Source organism: Chinchilla lanigera, unplaced genomic scaffold (assembly GCF_000276665.1).
Source record: "Chinchilla lanigera isolate Chin_1 unplaced genomic scaffold, ChiLan1.0 scaffold00059, whole genome shotgun sequence".
Lineage (NCBI taxonomy): Eukaryota > Metazoa > Chordata > Mammalia > Rodentia > Chinchillidae > Chinchilla > Chinchilla lanigera.
Window position 1 is genome coordinate 11,479,565 of NW_004955460.1, and position 21,223 is coordinate 11,500,787.

At 42.7% G+C, this 21,223-nt stretch overlaps 1 protein-coding gene across 1 annotated transcript in view; it reads right to left on the bottom strand.

Moving 5' to 3' along the window:
- The window catches only part of Sdk1 (sidekick cell adhesion molecule 1), a gene marked incomplete at its 5' end in the record, with an annotated part of 870,484 nt that overhangs the window by 201,429 nt on the left and 647,832 nt on the right, over positions 1 to 21,223 (bottom strand). Inside the window, 4 exon segments of the mRNA XM_005397857.2 lie at positions 7,497 to 7,633; positions 15,676 to 15,852; positions 17,903 to 18,005; positions 19,829 to 19,996. Of these exon segments, the coding sequence (XP_005397914.2) occupies positions 7,497 to 7,633; positions 15,676 to 15,852; positions 17,903 to 18,005; positions 19,829 to 19,996 (585 nt within the window).

Below are 21,223 nucleotides of genomic sequence, written 5' to 3' on the forward strand. Positions count from 1 at the left end.
TATTTTATTCACTTACATAAAAAAACAGGTAAAACCAACCTCTGGTGATAAAAATCAGAGAAGCACTTGCCTCTGAAGTAGGAAGAATGATTGGACAGGGACACAGGGAATGTTCTAGAAGGTTGAAAAAGATTTGCATCTTGCTTGAAGTGTGGAGTACATGTGTATATGTAGTTCCCAAAACTCGCTTAAGATATCTATAGTTTGTTCTATGCAAATTATACCTCAATAAGGAACAAAAAGTCAATATTGTACAAGATAATGTAATCCTGGCAGACATTCTACTGAGATCAGAGGAAAAGCAACAAGAGATACTACCATACTAATTATTATTTAAAATTATTCTTACAATCCAGTAAGATATGAAAACAAATTTTTTTCATTACTTAGAGAAGATACGATCATTTACCTTGAAAACCAAGAGGATCAACAGAAAAATCATTAGAATATGGAAAATGGTTGAATGAAAAACAAATACTTAAACATCAGTAGTTTTCCTGTGTTTCAACAATAAGTAGTTATAAGATGAAATGGGCAAAATTCTATTTACAATAGAATGAGACAAAATCTCAAGACAATTTTAACAATGGGTATGAACCTCTAAACTTTGCTAAGCTATACAAAGAGAGCTGAGTATGAATGGAGACACATATCTTCTGCATGGAAAGACAGAATTACTAAGAATTTAGCTCTTTTAAAACTCATCAGAGGTTTACTTTGTTTAAAAATGCAGTGTGACAATGTTTTACTTTTCTTTTTTGAGACAGGGTCTTGCTACGCAGTTCAAGCTGGCTTTGAACTCACTATATAGCCCAGACTGGCCTTAAGGTCATGCAGATCCACCTGCTGCAGCCTCGTGAGTGCTAGGATTACCAGTGTATACCACTACACCCAGCTCTCAGTGGACTATTTTTGAAACTTCACGAAATACTTCCATTTCTTTTCCTGAAAAAATAAAGTGGCAAGAAAATAATAAATTCTGAAAAGATGAGGGAACTTGCTTTATCAGTTATTAAAACATATTTTGGAACTACGACAATTAAAATTCTGTAAAACTGGTAGTAGAAAATTAGATGATGCTGGGTGTGGTGGTGCATACCTGTAATACCAGAACTCGGGAGACTGAGGCAGGAGGATCACCACAAGTCTGGACTGCATAATAAAGCCTTGTATCAAAAAAATCAGATGATGAATCAGTGGAACTAAATAATCCCCAGACTTTTAAATCAACAGTTTCCCTTGATATATAAAAAAGGAAACATTAAAAATAAGTGGATTGTTTGATGTATCATGCTGTGAAAATGGACCATTTAGAAGAAATTCTTAAAAATCATATGTTAGGATACATATTACATCTAAGTTCCAGATGAATTAAAGTTAAATATAATGAAAATTAAGCTTTTTTAAGAAGTAAAAATTTATGCTTTTTATTTTATGCTTATAAAGTTGCAATATCCAAACACAAAAGAAACTGTAAAGGAAACTATCAATATATTTAACTACATAGGAATCAAACACTTCTCTATATCAAAAAGTAATGCACAAAAATTAAGGATAAGAAAGCAAATGAAACAATACTTGCCACAAATGGACAGAAAAAACCCTACGGCCTGGAGAGAAAAATAGGGGGAAGGAAATGGATAGATCATAGCAGAGAAAGTACAAATAGTCAAACAACTTAGGAAAATGTGTTCAACAGTACTCAATCACAGAAATGCAAACTCAAACAGCTATTAGAACATCTGAACCTTAGAACAAAAAGCCTTTGTACTGGAAGAGTATCTTTGCAAATTTAAGGTAGCGAGAGTATTAAAACAATCCTTCTAGACAGTCTCATTAGAGTTTCTGTCCTGCCTTTGCTGGTGCCCTTAGGGGTTGGTTTGCCTAGACTCCAAGAAGTGGTGGAGAACCTACACCACGTATCCCACAGTGGACTGTTTATATCATTGAAAGCTCTAAAAGGGTCACCATCACTCCAGCACCAAGGACAGCGCCTCCTAGAGGAGTAGATGGGGGCTGCGCCTCCTAGAGGTGGAACTGGGCACAGTGCCCCGTAGAGGTGGAGACTGGCTTGTAACTCCCGCACTTCTGGCTGAGATGGGATTGGCTTCCTTAGAGATGAGATAGGACAAGACAGTGCTCAAGACCAGGGCAACACCTGAGTGCAGATGCTAAGTGGGAGTTGACCAGACAAAGGCAGAACAGGGAGAGAATTTGTAGACATGCTGAGCGCTAAATAACCGCTATGCATGGGGAACTAGAGGCAATGCCTTGATGCTGGGGCACCACAGGCAAAGTGATGAGTGATTTCGATAAACCTGGAGAGGCGGGTGGCAGTCAGGTAAGATATGGTGCCATCTACTATGCTAATAAGCCTGGACTCTACTCCTTAAGCACTGAGGAGCTCTATACAAAACAGAATTAGGCTACCAATCTGGTTGGTAGATGGGTCAGTGACTAGCTTCCAGCTGTCGGGGATGGAAGGCATTCTTTGGGGGAACTCCAAACCGATGAAGAGGGGGACTCCCGCCTTGCTGCCAGTGCCTCTTCTGTAGAGCTCTGAAGGGTTCAGGCAGGGAGTGACTGGACCAGGTGTGCACTTTGTGTTACTATCCCTGCAGGGTTAGGGAATGAGTCCTGGTGGAGGACACACCCACAGAGCAGTGCAATGGATTGGGAGCTGGTCAGCGCCAGCAGTCATGGGAACCAAGAAGGACAATGGACTAGATAAAAATTTGTAAGTAAAACCAACAGAATTCATTGATATATTTATAGAGAAGGGGAATGGCAAAGGAGACAAGAGTAAATTTCCATCTCTAATTTAGAAGAGGAACCATTTTGCAGTGGAGATGGCAAGTTCTGTATGAGGTAGTTTGACTGTGAGGAGCCTATAGGACATCCAGGTAAAGATGTGTGAAGTTCAAGGAGAGGTCTTAGTTGGAAACATGTGTACTCATGGTATGTGAAAGGCACAACATGGGCATATATGAGATCATTGGGGCAAGTAGGTGGGATGAGAAGGCCATACTGAGCAAGAAAAACCTGGGAACTCCATATTTTAGAGGTATGAGAGAAAACAGTCTTCAGACCGTTCAGTACATGTGGTCAAAGACCAAGAGGATAAGGGATAATGATGAAGAGAGAGACAGAAGATAAATCATGGGAACAAAGCACTATAAGTGGTGGGAATAATCAAGAGCATTGCAGGTCGAGAAGAATGGGGGATGTGGACTGATCCATGTTCAGTGGCTCTGTCTTTCAAAATAGTGAGTGAGAGGCTGGGGGGCTGAGACGATTCCTCAAGCCCACTGGTTTGATGCAGAAGGAGTCAGGAGAAGGAGAATTTGAAGGCAGAAGGCAAAGAGGGGCTAAGTGATGAGCCCAGGCCAGGAGGAGGGTAGAGAAAGGCTAAGGGCAGAGGTGCAAGGCTTGTTCTTCTACATGAAGGACTGTAGAGATGATCTTTATTCCTTATGTTTTGAGCCATTTATAAATATTTGTTAATGACCATATATATAACTTCAAAAAGGAGTTATTTTGTATTTAGCTTATTTTGCATTTAGTATAAAATAACAACTATAAATACTCATATCCACTAGAAAACTAACAGGAGAACTAAGTAGGATGAAGTATTCTGAATTTTTAATATATCAGTGCTTGTTACCTACAAGTACTTACCAAGAGACACATGGCAGCTGGCACTGAGGTCTAAAACATGATTTTAGTTTTTCTTACTAACTGGTAAAAGATCACCATTATTCTATTCCAGTAGTGAGATGCTTTAGTTCAGCCCATGGAAAACTGGCAGAGGCTCAGTTTAAGAACTAAGATGGCTTGTCCCAAATATCAGTGCTACCATGGATACCTGTGGCAACTGTTGCATTAGAGGAGTATTTGCATATCAGTATTTGCATTTCTAATAATGTGTGATACCAATGCATTCATGCTCAAAGATAATTTTATAAAAAGGAAAATCACTGCTCTTAAACAGATACAAAATGAACATGTATCAGCAATTTCATTAGCTCAGTGATTTATGAGGGAACTAGTAAGATGTTGTAGTTGTATCAAAGGAGAATTCAAAACACATACATATGTTGATGATGCTAAAATGAATTTACAAATAGATGCACACTGGTCAACATCCAATTGCATTTTTATATTCTACGGGGTAAGATTTATTTGCATCTATTTGCATTTCTATAGACAAGAATCATTTGTATTACTGTTAAGTTTTCTACAATTTACAGAGTTGTAAAATGGTCCAAAGGCAATGAAAACTGCAGGGCCTAAGAAATCAGATAATATGGTGGATACTGGATGATATAACTAATAATCTGTTTTGGGTTCTGTCCTGGTTACTTTTCTCACTGTTGGGACAAAGTACTCAACACTCACAAGTTAAAGGAGGAAAGGTTTATTTTAGCTCACAGTATGCAGAGGTTTCAGTCCATAGTTGGTTGGCTCCAAGGCAGGGTGGCCTCACAGAGGGGCATTGCAGAAGAGAAAGAATTCGAGGTAGAGCAAGCAGGAGTCAGTAAGAAGTAAGCAGCAAGCAAACACAGCAGCACTGGGCCTGCCTCTCCCTTTTACCCCACCCAAGATACCGGTCTTCTGGATGGTGCCAACCACATGCAAAGTGAGTCTTTCCTTATCCATCCTCTTAATCCCAGTATCACATCCTAATCCAACCACCTTTGAAATTCCCCGCCTATGAGTGCATGAAGCTTTGCAGGGGACATCTAGATGCCAGCCATATAGGGTTCACTTCAAAGTCTTTCACAATTTTTTCCTGACAGTTACCCTCCTTGTGATCATCACAAAATCAAAGACAGATCATACTTGACCATGACCAACAAACATTTTAGAAAGTGGGACAAATACTGCCATAATTCAACAGAATTTTCATACTGTTTCTAGGCTATCAAACCTGCAGTATCTCAATGAACCCTCCAGGATTCCCTCACCTGCCACTTGGCCTGACCCTCTGTACTTCTCAGCCCACCCAGCAGGTAGCTTGAATGGGGCTGTAGGTTACTGTAGTCCCTCTCTATGCCTTCAGCTCACTAAGAGGTACATGGGACAAAAGAACCATCAAACTTCAGAGGGAAAACCACAGGACACTTACACAGAGAGGACCCAATACCTGCACACAGGGTTTCTAGTCTAGTCAAGAGCATGGAAAAATATTCAACTGAAGCTCCAGAATTCTGCTCTATAAAGCCCCAAAGAGGTCCTTCTTTCTGTGGTGCTGGGAATGTTGTGAGGGTAGGTGTTATGAAGCACCTGCCTCAGCCATTAAACGATGTCCCTTTGCTCCCTGCAGGATCTATGGTTTCCAGGAGGAGCTGACCACAGGGGCTCCCTAAATAGCTGGGTGGATGGACTGCTGGATGAGGTTATTTAGCACTGTCCCCTTGCACAGAGCTGAGAGTAGGCCAAATGCAATTTCCATTTTAGTATACGTGCTGCTAAGCTGTTCTTTCTGGCTATAATTAGCCAGTATGTTCAGCTGCTTCTTAAGGGCACTCATTCCTAATAAAAATAAAAACCTGATCATTGGCTCAGATGATGGATCAGGTCTTCTATTTGCCATGACAGGAAAGCACACAACACACCAATTGGCAGGAGCACGTACTGCTTTAGCCAAGGCCACAGACTTACACTATTGATATTAGGGACAGCCAAGAGACAACCACCTCCTCTTCCATACTCAATTCTTTGTGTAATGACTCCTTCATTAGAGGCTCTGAAGGCAAAACAGCTGGATCTCATCCAGCTCCAAGATGGGCCCTGTCAGGAGAGTCAGAGGCCCCTGAGGGCCATCGATGACCTTGTTCCTTTCTCAGTGAAATGAAGCAAACTGAACACCTACAGGATTGCCCAACATGTGGCAAGCACCAGTCAGAGTAGCGACACCCAGGCTGAGGGTGCAGCTCAGTGCTGGAGTACCTTCATAGCTTGTGCAAGGCCCTGAGGTCCATCTCCTATACCACAAGTACAAAAAACTAGTGAGACAGACCCTGATGGATCTATCTCCTTGCACTTCACAGTTGAAGCGGATCACTTAATCTCTGCAGAACAGCACTTAACAGAATGCCTGGCATAGATTAAGTGACTAATCAACACTTACTAATGGACAGATGGGTGAAAGGATGAATGAGTGGGTAGGTGAATAAGTGAGTGGGTGAATTATTACACATAATCATTACTTAGGCAAAATGTCTGACTTCTTGGAAGAATGAGTCATTCGATCAGTTGAGAAAATGGGTTGAATGGTATTTTGAAGTAATACCTTATTTGATGTAAACTGGGAAAGGTAGAACATTCCCTTTGGACAGATGACCTAGGACTATAATTTAGAGTCTGTCATGGGAGCTATAGCAGAGAGATTCTTGTTAGTTCATTTGCTGAGTACCTACTAAGTGCTAGGGATCAGGGACACAAAGGAAGATAGAACACAGTTCTCAGTCTCAGGCAGACAGATGCCCAAAGGGGTTGTCTTTCCAGTGGATATTTGTCAGATTTCTGCACCTGTCACATTCACAGGCTACACAACCATGATGTTCTCAGCAAAACTTTGACTTCTCAATGGTTATTTTAATGACTAATGCCATCTCCTCTCCCTGGTAAGAGACAATGATCTGGAGAATGAAGGGAGTAGATTTTGGCTGATCTAGAACATAAAAGGACAGGACTATCACTGCAGCCAGGTGCTGGGTAGGGCAGAGGGGAAAAGGCTCAGGCTCTGGCTTAAGTAATACAGAAGGGAAGGATTCTGGCAACAGGATGGAATGGTTACAGTGGAGTGATGAGAACAAAGTCAGGGTTAAAAGCCTGAAATGTAGTTTTAAGCCCAAAGTGTGTGATGTCTTTGTGACCACTATCACAGGACTCCATACTGGAGGTCTGGGTCAAACAGAGGCACATGTGTCACAAAGGGAAAGGTGGCCATCGTGTCATAGGAGAGTATGCTGGGAGAGCAGGAGGAACCAGAAGCAAGCTCATGGAGCATGCCATGGACCAGTGGAGGGGCAGAGGCAGGGGTGGCCAGCAGGCGGGAGAAAAGCCAAACTGCTGGGTAACCCAGGAGGGGAGTTGTCTAAAAAAGGAACTGATTAGAGGTTGAAGTAGGGAGGATGAACAGGTCTGATCTATACTTGGCACCACGTCTACACCAGAGAAAAATCCCAAAGATGTGCACCGTTGTTGGTGAAAACTCTCAAGCTAGCCCCTGCGAGAGGCACCCTTGTCCCTTCCCAAGTGCACTCTGTCTTAGCCACACCCAGACCTTCACAGGAGCCCTCTAACAATGCTTCCTGTTCTCCTCCCAGCACACGTTGCCTTCGGCTTTCCTAAAGTGTGAGCAACCTGTAAAGCATCATGACATTTCTCTGGCGGTTGCAGGTCTGGACCAGCAGTAACGTTTAGGACATCACAAGCTCAAGAGAAAATCTCATGACTATTGAAAGCAACAATTCAGTTCTGCTACTCACTGTTTTCAGACAGCTCCACAATGTAGTGAAGAACAGGGCTGTTCCCATCGAAGGGCCGGACCCAGGAGAGCACCACAGCATGGCTTCGTGAGGGGCTCAGGCTGGCCAGGAGGTTCTGAGGTGGGTGGGGCAGCTCACTGGAATGAAGAAAAGGGACGAGAGGGAACGCACATCAGATGGATGGTTGGCTGGGCACTCATGCCAGGGAGTCCTGGTGTGAGGCTGGGGAATGGCAGACTTGACATACACCCAAACCCAAACACTACTCACACCTCCTCTCCCTAACAAGGAACCAAGCCCAGCTCAAATCACTCTCAGTGTCACTGTTTTCTAAACATAATTTGATTGAATCCCTGTGGTACCAAAACACCTGATGCCATTGCAACTTAAATGGGGCAGCATGTGTGCACATTTTTACATAGTATATTATTTAATAGAGAAAATCTGGTCAACAATTTTTTTAAACAACCAGAAGCTGGTAATGGAAATGCAGCAAAGCATATATAAACAGGAAAAGCCCTGGCAAATATGATTCAGTGTGAAAGTTTTCCCAGTAGCCATTTGGAGTTAAGAGCAAAAGCACCCATATGTATTCCTCTACAAACAGAGGCACCTCATTTATTGACAGCATGAGGTTATATTGTCATTCTGTCTTCTGTTGGATAATGGGGGCTTGGGGGAGGCACTTAAAAGGAAATGTGGTAAAAACACTACCGAAAATCCCATGGAAATGGTAAATAACACATCAGCAGGGCTATAAAATGGAAATGCAATTAAAGCTAATAAATTCTAAGGAGAAATTCCTAATAAAAAAGTTGTTACTGGGATTTACTGGTGACAGCTGCAAACCCTACAGTGAAGTGTGTCCCAGCCACGGTCCTGCAGCCTTGAAGTCATGAGCTGCCCAAGTCCAGTATTTAACCATCCATCTCCCAGGTCTGAGAGCAGCACCTGCCCTATGGTACATTCTAAATGGCTTCCCTTTCTGTAAATGTTCCCAGGCAATGCTGGGGTAAGGGGTAATGTTTTATTCACTACCTAGTTTGGGTCTTTCTCAGACATTGGTTACTGCTAAGCCACATAGGTCAGAAAAAAAAAAGCCATAATTAAACTTGATATTTTTAATTTTAAAAATGTACTCATTATACTTTGAAATTTATTAAGCTGTTCTGTGCTTCTAGGTACCTATGAAACACAGCTCTCGCTGGCTCATGCATACCATTTATAAACTAACCAATATTTCTCATGTAGATGGCAACTACATTGTACATTAGCACAGTAAAGCATAAACCTGAGCCTGGAATGTTATCTTGTTTTCCCCCTAACTGTGAATTAAGTTTTAAATCAGAAAGGGACCATTATTTCTACTTGAGCTTTCCAATAACTGAACTGCATTAGATTTCCAATAAAAACCAATATACAGGAAACATCTGGATAAAAATCTCTACCCTAACTCTCCCAGGCCCCATTTCCTCTTTTTCTTTCAGTCTGAACTGGTTTTATCTGAAACCAAACAAGGGATGAAATAGCTATACCTGAAAACAAACCAGGGATAAACTTGGATAAATAAATATATAGTGAATGTGTAAATTTTTAGCTGGGTGTGGTGGCGTACGCCTGTAATCCCAGTGCTCGGGAGGCTTAGGCAGGAGGACCACTGCAAGTTCGAGACCAGCCTGGGCTACAAAATGAGCTCAAGGCCAGCCTGAGCTACACATTAAGACTCTGTTTGAAAACGACAAAAAAAAAAAAAAATTTTTAAACATGTATTACAGTGAAAGATACACTGCCATTAAAATACCTTAAAATACTTCCCCTTTGCTTCAAACACACTTCTCCCATCATTCTTGCCACTTTCTGAAGCAGTTCTGGAAGCCCATTCTCATGACTGTCTTCATGAGGTATGATTTTAAAAAAATATGGTGAATGCTGCTGTCAAGTAACGTCCAATGGAAAAGCAGGCTCACAAAAACTTTAGTGTATCCTCATCCACCTCATTCTCTGGATCTGGCACTGTGTGACTTCTGGCTCTTTCTCAAAGTTAAAATGACAATGAAAGGAAAACATTTTGAATCAATCCAGGACACTGAAACAGCAAAACTAAAGCACAACTGAAGACACTCATGAAAGAGGACTTCAAGAACTCCTCAGAAAGCAGCAAGAATGATGGAATGAGTGTGTTCAAAGCAAGAAGTATTTTGAGGGAATTCACTGCAATATGTTTTTTTACTGTGATAACTTTACAAAAACTCTAAATATTCACTACATTTTAAAAAACCTTACCTCAGATATCCAAATAAGACTGTTGGACAATAAAGAATTTATCGGGTCTAGGATGGAATTCTAAGCCTTGAAATATCATGAGGAATGGCACTGTCTTTTTTATTTACGGTGGGCTTCATGACCACACCTGCGTGTATGCTTATGAAGTGACCCTTAAATGGTCAGGCTGGAAAGACAGCCATGTGATTAGAGGACTGGGGTTTCAGCCAGGGTCGTTTGTGCCAGTTTTTGACTTCTGGAGACTAGGGATCGAGTTCAATCATTCGCTACTGTTTCAGTCCATGGGGAGACCCCATGAAAAGCCCTGGTGACTGGGGCTAATTTAAGCTTCCCTAGCTGGGAATATGTAGAGGCCAGATGAGGACACGGGACCATCCCAGGCCTTGCCTCATGCATCTCTTCCTTTGCCTGGTCCTGACTTTTCTCCTTTTTAAGAAAATGATCTTCTGCTTACAGGACTTTCCTGAGGCCTGGGTGGTAAACTGAACTACAGGGTTCAGTGGGAAGCCCCAAGATTTAGTCAGCTGGCAAAGAGAAGGTGGTCACCTTTCTCCTGCAAAAGGATATAGTGAGATGGTAGGGAGCTCACAGGTGGCCTTTTATGACAGGACAGGAAACAATTCCAAATATACATGTCAGGGGGATTACTGAGGGCTGACAGTGAGGCATGAATCATCTTCCCACTAAAACAAGTGCTTTATTGTCCGTCCCTCTTTCTAGTCAAAGGTGCACATAGCAACAGCTGGTCTTATGGTGACCAGCCTTTCTTTGTCTTGGAGCCGGACAGCGTGTGGAACTGCGGACCAGGTACACTCATTCATTTGGAGGCCTTCAGGACGCGATTACTGTGGTCCGGTGGGTCCTGACTTCTGCCTCCCCGCCGAGCAGAAGTGATCACTAAGAAGGGTACCGAGCTCGCTAAGAGGGGGCACAGTGAGCAGCAAGCTTGGGAGCTGAGGGCCTGGGATTAGGGATTAAAAAAACATTTCTCTGAAGAGTTTTAAGACAGACCTAAGAACTTAAGAACAAAGTGGTGCTGAGAAATTTAGGGCAGGAACAGAGTCCCTGCAGCTGAGGGTGTGTGGGGACATTGCTGTCCTCGAGACCTCGGGAAGCCCTGAATCTTCAACCGAAGCCCCACAGCGTGATGCCCACGTCAGCTGGAAGTTTGCACACTTCATGGGGTTCACAGCGGGAATGGGGTTTGTCTTTCCTAGGTCTGGCCCCTGTGCTATGTGAACATCTCCCAGCATATTTCTTGTGCCCAACATTACCTGTGTAGCTATGCAAAATACCTTTTTTCTCCTGATGGTGGTACTGGGAATTGAGTCTGGGGCTTTTGCACTGAGTTACATCTCCAGCCCTTTTAAAAATTTTTTAAATTTTGAGACAGGGTTGCCTACCCTCAGCTTCAATTTGAGACTTTGCCTCAGCCTCCCAGCAGGCTGGGTTACAGGTATGCACCACCATGATCAGCTGCAAGGAACTTTTTAATAGATATTGAAAGTATAAATCAGTCCTTTAAATAAGTTCTGCTTATCTTGGAAATTAGGGTTTGTGAGACCCTTGACTAACCTGTCAATAATAGATAAATGGGGCTCTAATATATTCTGGAGCCATTTCAGAAAATCTTATCTAATAGGAGAGGATTACATCCATGCAGTTCTCTGCCAACTTTGAAAGGAGATAAACGATCTGCCATGACTCTCAGACAGTGATACCCAGATGGGTGACAAATGGAAGAGAACTTGAACAACTGAAATGAAGCCCAGTGCTGAGTCACTGCACAGTGGGAAGGGAGCAGGGACTCACCATCAGGCAAATTACGCTGTGATAATTTCAGAGATTAACAACAACAGCAACAAAAACCCAGACTGTACGGGAAGGAGACTGGTCAAGGTGTTTGTGAGGAAAACTGTTTAGGAGAGAGAGAGAGAGAGAAAGCAATTGGTGAAATTGCGGCTGTGGGGAAATTGCTCAGGCAGAGGAGGGTCTGGGCAGCATTTTCCTTATAAAAAGCATTGCTAGCTGATGCCAGAATGACGACTCGGTCAAAGCCATCTTCTCAACTTTGCTGTAAGGAGGAAGATGATGGGGCCTGATAACTCTGGAGTTCAGTATTAAATTGTTCACTCCTTATTATGGCTTTGTCCGAAGTAGTTTTATTGAAAGAAACCGCTCCCACTGCCTCTGGGTCCGAGTCTTCAAGTCGCTCAGTAAATTAGGTTTTCTTTGTACTGCAGGCTCATAAGAATTCGCCTCTGAATGCAGGAGGAGAGAGGCAATGCTAATTAAGTCTGTAAATGATTGAACAATTAATCAACCCATAAAGCCCTAGGAGCCTGGTCCCTCTGGTATGCACAATAGGGCAAGATGCTTTAGGGGATATGGAGTCATCTCAGGAACTAGCTCCTACTCTTATGGCACCAGCAGACTAGAAGGAAAGACACAGCTGAAACAAGGGGTGACAACATTTAGCAGTGACCTATTAATTTACAGGACTCATCAGGGAACCATATGGAATTGAGAAGCCAGACTCTTAGAGAGGGGCTTAAGGCAGAGCCCCCATAAACCACTGGTCCTCGTTGTGCACAGCATACTCTCCTAGTTTAGTGAGTGGAGTGAGGCCTACTCAGACATTTATTGAGCACCTCTTATGTACCTGGCACTGTTCCAAGCATGGAAGGATGAGCAGCAGCATACACCTCTAGTGAGTCAAAACTAACATGGGGTAACAGAAGGAAAGTCCTTGCCAGAGGCCACAGTGCCCAGATGCAGGGGGAGGAGCCCCCTTTCCTAAGACGGAGAGGAAGCAGCAAGAGCAGAATTCCTCCAGAGTCCCTCTTCAGCTGGGCTCCAATAGACCTATGCAATAGGTTCATCCAACCCTCACAGCATGCTTTGGGGTCAGCCACATCATGCCCTGTTTGCAAGCTGAGGAAACTGAGGCAGGGAAGAAAGATCACCTGCCAGTGTTCCTCACTGTCACGGGTGTGAGGCATCGCCCTGTAATTAGTGCTAAGTGTTGGGCAAACAAGCATAACCACGCAGCAAAGCACTGTCTATTTTTGAAAGCTCACTTCCAATGCTCTTAATTTCTATATTTAACAAAGGAGCTTTTAGCTGAAGTGGAAAGGAAAGGAGAAAACAGGTTTTGGGGCCTTTGAAGGACACTGTTTAGCTGTAAGTACCTCTCAGACTCTTCTGCAGTATGAGAAGTTTTTTTTCCCTTGCTTTATTTTTTTGCCAGGAGTAAATCAAGAAGATCTTACAGAGCTCATTTTGGAAGTCTATGAGAAGCACCAAATGCCCAATGATCATGTTATTATTATCATTATTATTGTCATCTCTGATGTTGCAGAGTTTCAGACCTGCTTGGATCTAGGGATATGAACACCTCTCCTGATTTGTTCTGACATGGAAGAGTGTGGTGTTTATGATACCAGCAACTCATAAGGCCAACAGCCTTCCAATCAGCTCTGCAAACAGTGGCATCTAAATTGGTTTAAATCACAAAACTGCAAATATTTCTATATTTAGAAATGAGGTGTTTTACCACTGCAGAAAGCCTATTATTTTACACATACAGCAACATTTGCTGAAAAATGTATTTTACTTAGAGGAAATCAAATAAGCAAATAGTAGGGAAGATATGTAAATCAGTAGAACATAAAAATTGTGCAGAATAAAAAGAATGTGTTATATTGGAAGTATGCAATTTGGCTTCTGCTGACAGAGTCTTTATGAACTGGTAACACTTATTTATTTGATACCAACAATGGATGATCTAAGAGTTCTCAAAGGTAGTTTAAAAATGTGAATAGCTTTGAAGGTTACATGAATTCACTGGTGATGTTCTCCAACATCATCAAAATGAAGAAGAAAAGAAATCTCTGACCTGAGACCCAGAAAAAAAGGAGGAAGAAACGGCAGAGATGTCCTGGGGCTTTGCTGGCAGGGACAGGAGCTCATGTGTTTACTTATAAGGAACCAAAAGCCATGAGCACCAAAGCTAAGAAGGGAGAAGGAGGGTGGCCATACACATACATCATTCATTCATTCATTCATTCATTTATTCATTCATTCATCCAGCCAGCCAGCCTATAAGGTACTCTATCAGGTACTCAGAATATAAAATTGTGCCCTAAGGCACTTGAGGAGGTAAAGAACTAAGGAGGTAGAGCTCCTTTTCCCCAGTGTGGCCCATGTCCATACTACAGGGAGGATGGGAAGACTGCAGGAGGCATCCCATGTCTTAATGGCAGGAAAAGCTACCCTACAATGGAATGTGAGAGGACACGGGAACAGGACCCTTTCCTGTAACCCTGGCAGAAGATACGGCCACATCATGGAGACAGCAGGTGGCTGCAGCATGCTGGATGGGCTTGCAGGCACAAGATGGGCAGAGAGGAGGTCCAGTGCTAATGGCAGGGGGTTGGGAAGACCCTAGCTGGAAGAGAAGAAGGAGTCATGCTGGAGAGATCCAGAATTGGAGGAGCAATGGAATTTTTGTAGGTATTGAAGGTAACACAGGGCTTTCTGGACTGGCTGCTCCACATCATTAACCTTTTAAATTCCACAAATAGGGGTGAGAGTAGGAAAGTGTGCACTAGGTCACTCCTTCATGCATGCCGCAGATACAGAAGGCCACACATAGCACTTAGCAAACACTGCTTTCACTTTTATCCCCTCGGCTGGTAGGGAGGGATTCAAAGACAAGACTTCTATGCTGTCTTTAGGGAAAGAAGGGAAAGATTTCTATACACAGAATCCTTCCCTGGTCAATGTGGGCAGAGTCTATAAGGAAAGCTTCCCCTAACCACTTTTTCCTGATGGCCCAGCATGTACAGGGTTAGCAGGGATGGGGGACAGGTATGTGTCTCCTGTCTGGCTGCTGCCCTGGCCACCGCACTGCTTTGATTCCTTATTTCAGGTATTTTTTGGTACTCATGTGTTCTGGGAATATCTTAGGAGGGCATGGTTTTTAAAAAGCAAATAAATACATGTTGGAAAAGTGAAATTTGTCAGCAGGTACTTCATTTTCCAGCTCTGTGAGTGCAAAGGGAGCTGTGGAAAAAGAGCGGGCACAGAGGAGATCGATGGTTCCCCCCTGTGCCCCCGGACCCCCAGGAAGGCCTGGATTAGATGTAATGGGAAGCTGCTTGCTATTTTCAGGATTTCAAAAGACTTAATGGAAAGTATCTATTTACCTACAGGGAGGCAGCTGGGACTGACTTAAGCTCAAAGCCTTGTACGTTGTCACGGCAATGGTCTTGCTTTGTGGGCCGACCCTGACACTTTTCGCTGATCAAAAGCTCTGATGGGCAATCAGGTGGAAAAATAAACTCACTTCTTTTCATTTTCTCCTCTTCTCTTCTCTTTTCCTTTCTTTTCATGCTACTAAGAGCTGAACCCAAGCCTTCTCACTGAGTGACATTCCCCAGTCCTTTTTACAGTTTTTCATTTTAAGACAGGGTCTCACTAAATTGCCAAGTTGCCCAAGCTGGACTCAAACTTGCAATCCTCCTGCCTCAGCCTCTCAGAGTGCTGGGATTATAGGTTTGTGACCATACCCAGCTTCACAATTTCTTAACCCCAGCAAGGTCAATAGCCTATCATGATACAGCATCTGCACAGGAAATAGGACAAAAAAATTGATGGGCCTTGTAGCCTCTAATCAAACTAGATGCTCTAAGAATGAATCATATGAAAGTGTTAAAAAAAACCCCAACTGGTCAAGTTACATGGCTGTACAGTGTGAGGTGCTGGCCTTGACTGGCCAGCTCAGGTCCCAGCATGACCGCTGTGGCTGTGGAGTGGCTGTCATCAGAAGGACAGGCTGTACGCAGCAGTGCAGACCCTGAGGGGGCGGTTAACACCAACATGCAGTACTCACATCACTTCCAGCCGGGCCGTCCTGGAATCATTCCCTCCCTCAGATATGATTTCACAGGTGTAGTCTCCGATATCACCTGACCACGTCTGGCTGATGAGGAGGGACCCGTCCTTCTCAACCCCAATTCTAGAGCTGCTAGACGGAGTGATGACTGCATTGTCCTTCTTCCACACGTAGCTGTGGGCCAAGCACAGGCTCTTCAGTTACAGAACCGCAGGAACAGAGTCATGGGCTTTCCCATTTGTTAAAACACAAGCAACTTACGACATTGAAAACATACTAAAGTCACTAACTTGTGCTCTTTAGAAAGGCAAATTTTACAGTATACGAATTATACTTAGGAAACAAAAGAGAAGTTAGCAGAGATCTTGGCCAATAAACAGAAGTAGATGCTGAAGTTAAAACAGCCCCATGATGATGAGTGGAAACTATCTGTATCTGAGTTAGGGACCCTGGGCTCATCTGCATGCCTGCCATCTACTAAGAGGCATCTGACACACCTGCCCCAGGAATGAGCCTACGCGGCAAGAGTGCCACCTGGAGAGGAGGCAATGGCGCTTAAAGAATCCCAGAGGGAAATTATTCAACTCCTGAAAAACCAGATCACAAATCATAAACACACTTCCTTAAAATCCTACTATTCTGGCAGATGGTCCTTAAAATTGCATTTGTTCCTTATTTAATTTTTATCTGTGGTCATTTTAGCCCAGTTTTCTTTTGAAATGCAGAATCAATTAAGAGCATGCTCAGTCTTTAGATGTCCCTGAGCGGGGCCACTATTCACTGCTAGATGAGATGAAAAGTGCTGTCTTTCTTTTCCAGAACAATTTGATCAGATTTTCAAAATATACTCAGTTCTATAAAGGCTTCATATTCACAGAGCACAGACATCTACAAACTACTCATCTGAAATTACACAGAAGTAGCATAAGGCAGATTTCACAAGAAGGGAATGGATAGATTATCACTTTCAGCCCAGGGCTCCTGGGGCAGTGAAACCTGAGATAAGGAGAACAATCCAGTCCCCTCTCAGAAAGGGACTTCCCATTTAATCGCACATAAAATGCTACAAGAAAACCACACTGAGCCAAGGGTACTCTTCTTGAGCTCTCAGAGCAGCAGAAAATGAGACCTACTTGTTCTTCCTTCTTTGAAATCGTGGTCTAACTCATTCAGAATGAATGGATTCTTTTCCAGGCATGACAATCATCTCTAAGTCAGCCTCCGAGGTAATCTTTAACTTTCTAGTTTCTATCTGTCCATTTAGTTTTGCATTCAGCATTCTTATAACTAAATCAAACTTGTTTTTGTGCCCTGGGGATCTTCAGAGAGCCAGATGGAGATGTAGAGTTTCATGATTTGCCAAATACCCCTGAGCAGTGGGTTTAGTCTCTGAACCCAGTTACTAATGCATGCATCAGCAATGATCTCCTCTGCTCAAAGCAGAAATGGCCCAGATGTAGCATGACATCTCTGTTCTACCCCTTTGTGAAGGACATGTCTTTGGAGCTGAGGCCAGGGTCACCATATTATGATGGCAGGATCTCTTTCTTCTTTTATTCTCAAACTCTGACAATTAAAAACTATTTTGCAAATGCTGCTCTTTGGACAGTGTGTGTCTGTAACCACACTCTCCCTGGAGGGCCATGATTTTTATTATGACTCTCCAGACCAAATTCAAACCAAGACAGGGTATCATAATTATGTTAGGAACTCTCTAGCCAGGTGACCCACTTCCCTTCTTCACATGTGTTTTCCCCTTAGTGCCTTGAGCGACTGTGGCTGCCTTTCTTCTGCATATAGGCACTCCTTGGTCTCTATTTCATAACAGAATCAACCTCGGAGTCGAGAAAACCCCTTGTGAGTACTGTAGAGCCCCGTGTAAACACTGCTGAAATCCTATTCCATCCCTCTGGATTTTTCTCTCATTAGGTATCAGTCCCTGACAAGTACGTTTTACAGATAGTGTATTAACCTTGGCAGAAAAATCATGAAAAGCTGTATTGAACTCATGAAGTTGAACATAGCTCACTGTAAATAATACATAAGGTTGGAGTGGAAAATGGGATTCGTATGATTAATGATGGAGCCCGTGACTGTAAGATACTGTAATCAGGGACCTTCCACTGAAATCAAAGTTCCCAAATTCTTCCTCTTCATCTCTACTCTCCTTATAAGCTCACAGAATATTAATAGGCCCCAAAGTATCGTAACTGCCTGAGCTGACCGGAGAGAAATCCGGGGGTCGTGAGTGGCTCCGCAGCGCAGAGTGGCCGTGGTCCCCTTAATCACCACACGGTCCTCAGGAGGGTGAATGATAGAGGTTCGATCTGAAACAACACAAGTCACAGCTCAGATGACATTGTGAGTTTGGGAGCCTTTGCCCTCAGGGGGATGATGAATTGGTCATCTGACATCAAAACCTCCAAATTTCCTCTTATCTTGGCAAAAGGAGTACAGATGGAAGTGCTCAGAAATGTTCAGAGAATTTCAAACAAGGCTTTCTACTGCCAGCAAAGGCAGTTAACCTCCCTCTCCCAAGTCTTCAGGACCCTCCTTTCCTAGAAGATCGTGGATAGAAGATTGGTTAAAATCCAGATTCTTCAACAAGATCACCATTTTAGCAATTCCTAATGTTCTCACAGCACTTTGTGACTTCACACAGTGCTTTCATTTATGTTAATTTATTTAATCCTCACAGCAATCTGCTGAAGGCTGTAATGTCAGGGATGAAACCAAATGCTCGGGAACACTGACACTTGCCCAGTATCACACAGCTCGTGAGAGGCAGGACCCCCAGGCTCCACCACTAACATCAAGAACACAGCCCTCCCTGTATGCAGCCCATGCAAGGTGTGGCCCCACACCACACACACCTTTGCAAGGGTGGGAGTGGCATGATGGTGCCACACAAAAAGCCTAGAACTGGGGAGTCGTAAGGCTAGGTTTAAGGCCTAGTGTGATCACTTGCTACCAGTGCATCAAGAAACGTGTTTCCGAGCCTTGTTTTCTTGTCAATGAAAGGACATGCTACTGTCACTACAAGCTGTACTGGCTAACATAGGTAATACAGGTTGCAAATGATCTGTAGGCCACCGATTCTAGGATGATTACAATTTTGAATCCTAACAGATCTACAAAGTTTTTTGGTGAGCGAGCTATAGAGATTCAGAACTCACTTCTGTGCAAGATTTTAAATGCATGGTCAATTTTTAGGGACATATGATGAATAAGAATTAGTTGAGTCCAACCGCCAAATGGAACAAAATCTCTTTTTTAGTACTTGCCAATATTGTGGAAATTTGGATTCATTTATTTTAAGCTCTTGATGTTTTTATAACACCTAATAAGTTAGAAAAGGATCATTTATCAAAGTGGACACCAACTGTATGATAGAAAATGCTAAACAAATATGAAATGAAGCACAATGATTTTTCTTTAGGTTGACATTTTAACATATTATTCACTCAAGCGAGTTAAAACTTTCCCTCCTCATTATATGGCCTTATGAAAATCTGTTAGTGAGTACTGTCTTTTGCTGTTTTGAAAAATGAGTTTTTAATAATATAGATTTGTACGAAAGAGAGAGGAAAAAATACTTTGACACTTGAAGTTAAAAGGCGGGAGGGTGGTTATGATACTCTAATCCTTATGCTCCAGAAAACAACTTATTCTGCATTTCAGACACTAGTATCATGGATAAAATAGGAATGAGAATACCTGGAGAAACAATAAAGATTTTCTTCCAGTTTGCTCTTAAGATATAAGAAACGTGTAGACAACTAAACCGGAGGTATATTTGATCATGAGGTAGTATAGAAAAAATATGCTTCCTTTAGGATTTTAATTTAATTTATAAAATTAATCAATAATCAGTTTTGTTACTGAGTTAGTTAGGTATGACATTTGCGCTGACTTTTAGAAAGTCTTTTATCTCTCCTGAAACATTCCCATTAAATCTTGGAATACAACTTCTAGTTATTCTTCTACAAACTAAAAAATTAATTACTCAACAGATTTCTGTAAATTAGTTGCAAAAATAATCATTTTCTTTGATTAAGCGAGAAAGTCAAGGGCATATTGCCATCCCCGAGGCATCGTGCCGTGCTGATGAGAGGCTGGTGAGCGGGAGGTGTTGGGACTGTGGGCTTACTCCACACGGTGAGCGCTGCAGACGCGTTCAGGGAGCCCTCAGTGTTGAGTGCATAGCAGGTGTAGTTGCCGGCATCCTGGATGAATACAGGGGTTATTTGCAGACCCCCAGATTCCAGCAGCATGAACCTAGGAATCCGCACAGAGCCACTTGCCAAAATGTGGTTTCCTGAAGACCAGTAGAAAAAACAGGAATATTAGAGCCATAACCCTTGAAAGAAAAGAAAGAAATAGGGCAACGACCAAGAAAATAACTTAAAGAAATAATTAAAGAGAAAATTTTATGTGCAAAAATAACCACAGTACTTTTCTTCGCATTCTTAGCATTAGAACATCCTAATTGTCCAATATTGAGAGACATGGTTAAACAAATATGATCTGTGTACAGGATCATTAACTGTGGGTGACTGGTTTTTATGTTTCTGTGTATTTATATGCATTTGAAATTTTTCTACATGAAGCTATGATTATGTTAAAGATTAGGAAAGAAAATAGGAAACATTTAAAATAAAAGAAGCAAACAGGGTATGGTAGTGCACACCTGTAACTCCAGCTCTCTGGGGGCCTGAGGGAGGAGGATCTCAAGCTTAAGCCCCACGTGGGCAAGTTAGTGAAAGCTTGTCTCAAAATAAGAATTAAAAAAGACAAGACATAGCTTAGTGTGACAGTGTGCAGGCCCTGGGCCCAAGAAAAAAACACATACACACACAAATCTTTCCCAGTGAGATTTGACAGTAGCAGAACTACACTCTGAGGTGGAAAAGCTACCATACAGGCTTCTGGCAATGTGGACTAGATGTGAGTTTTGAAGTTTCCTCCAGATCAACCCTCCAAGCCTGACTCATCAAGCTACATGAATTAATGCAATTTAGCACAGCCTTGTTCCAGACAGGCTCTGTCCATGTGCCTGACTTGTAAAACAGGTCATGGGGGCCACAAAGCCAGCCTGTGACATGACCTGACTCTTCATAGGAACTGGGAACACAGTTCAAACTAAGCCTACCAGGTCGAACTGCAGAGGGTGTAGAATGATGCCAACAGAGTACAGAGAGAGAAAAAAGAGAACTTCCCAATTTAGTTCAAATCCAATATGTAATATTTTAAGGGGCCATGGGGGGCTGAAGGCACTTTAGGAGGGCTTAGGTAAAAGAGAGTGACATTTGTACAAATCTTATTTTTAAATGTCTGCTTCCTCTTCTAGAAGGCTGGGGTCTTGTCTATCCTGTTCATCCTCAGCCCTGGTACCTAGCAGGGGCATTCAGTAAATGGTTAACGATTATTTAATCATTACTGAATGGATGACTAGATGGATGAGTGCAAAAAGAACTGAACACAACAGTGGCTTGATGGTTTGTTTTCTACTTGGGTCATGCAGGTCTGGAAAGTGGAAGCCACC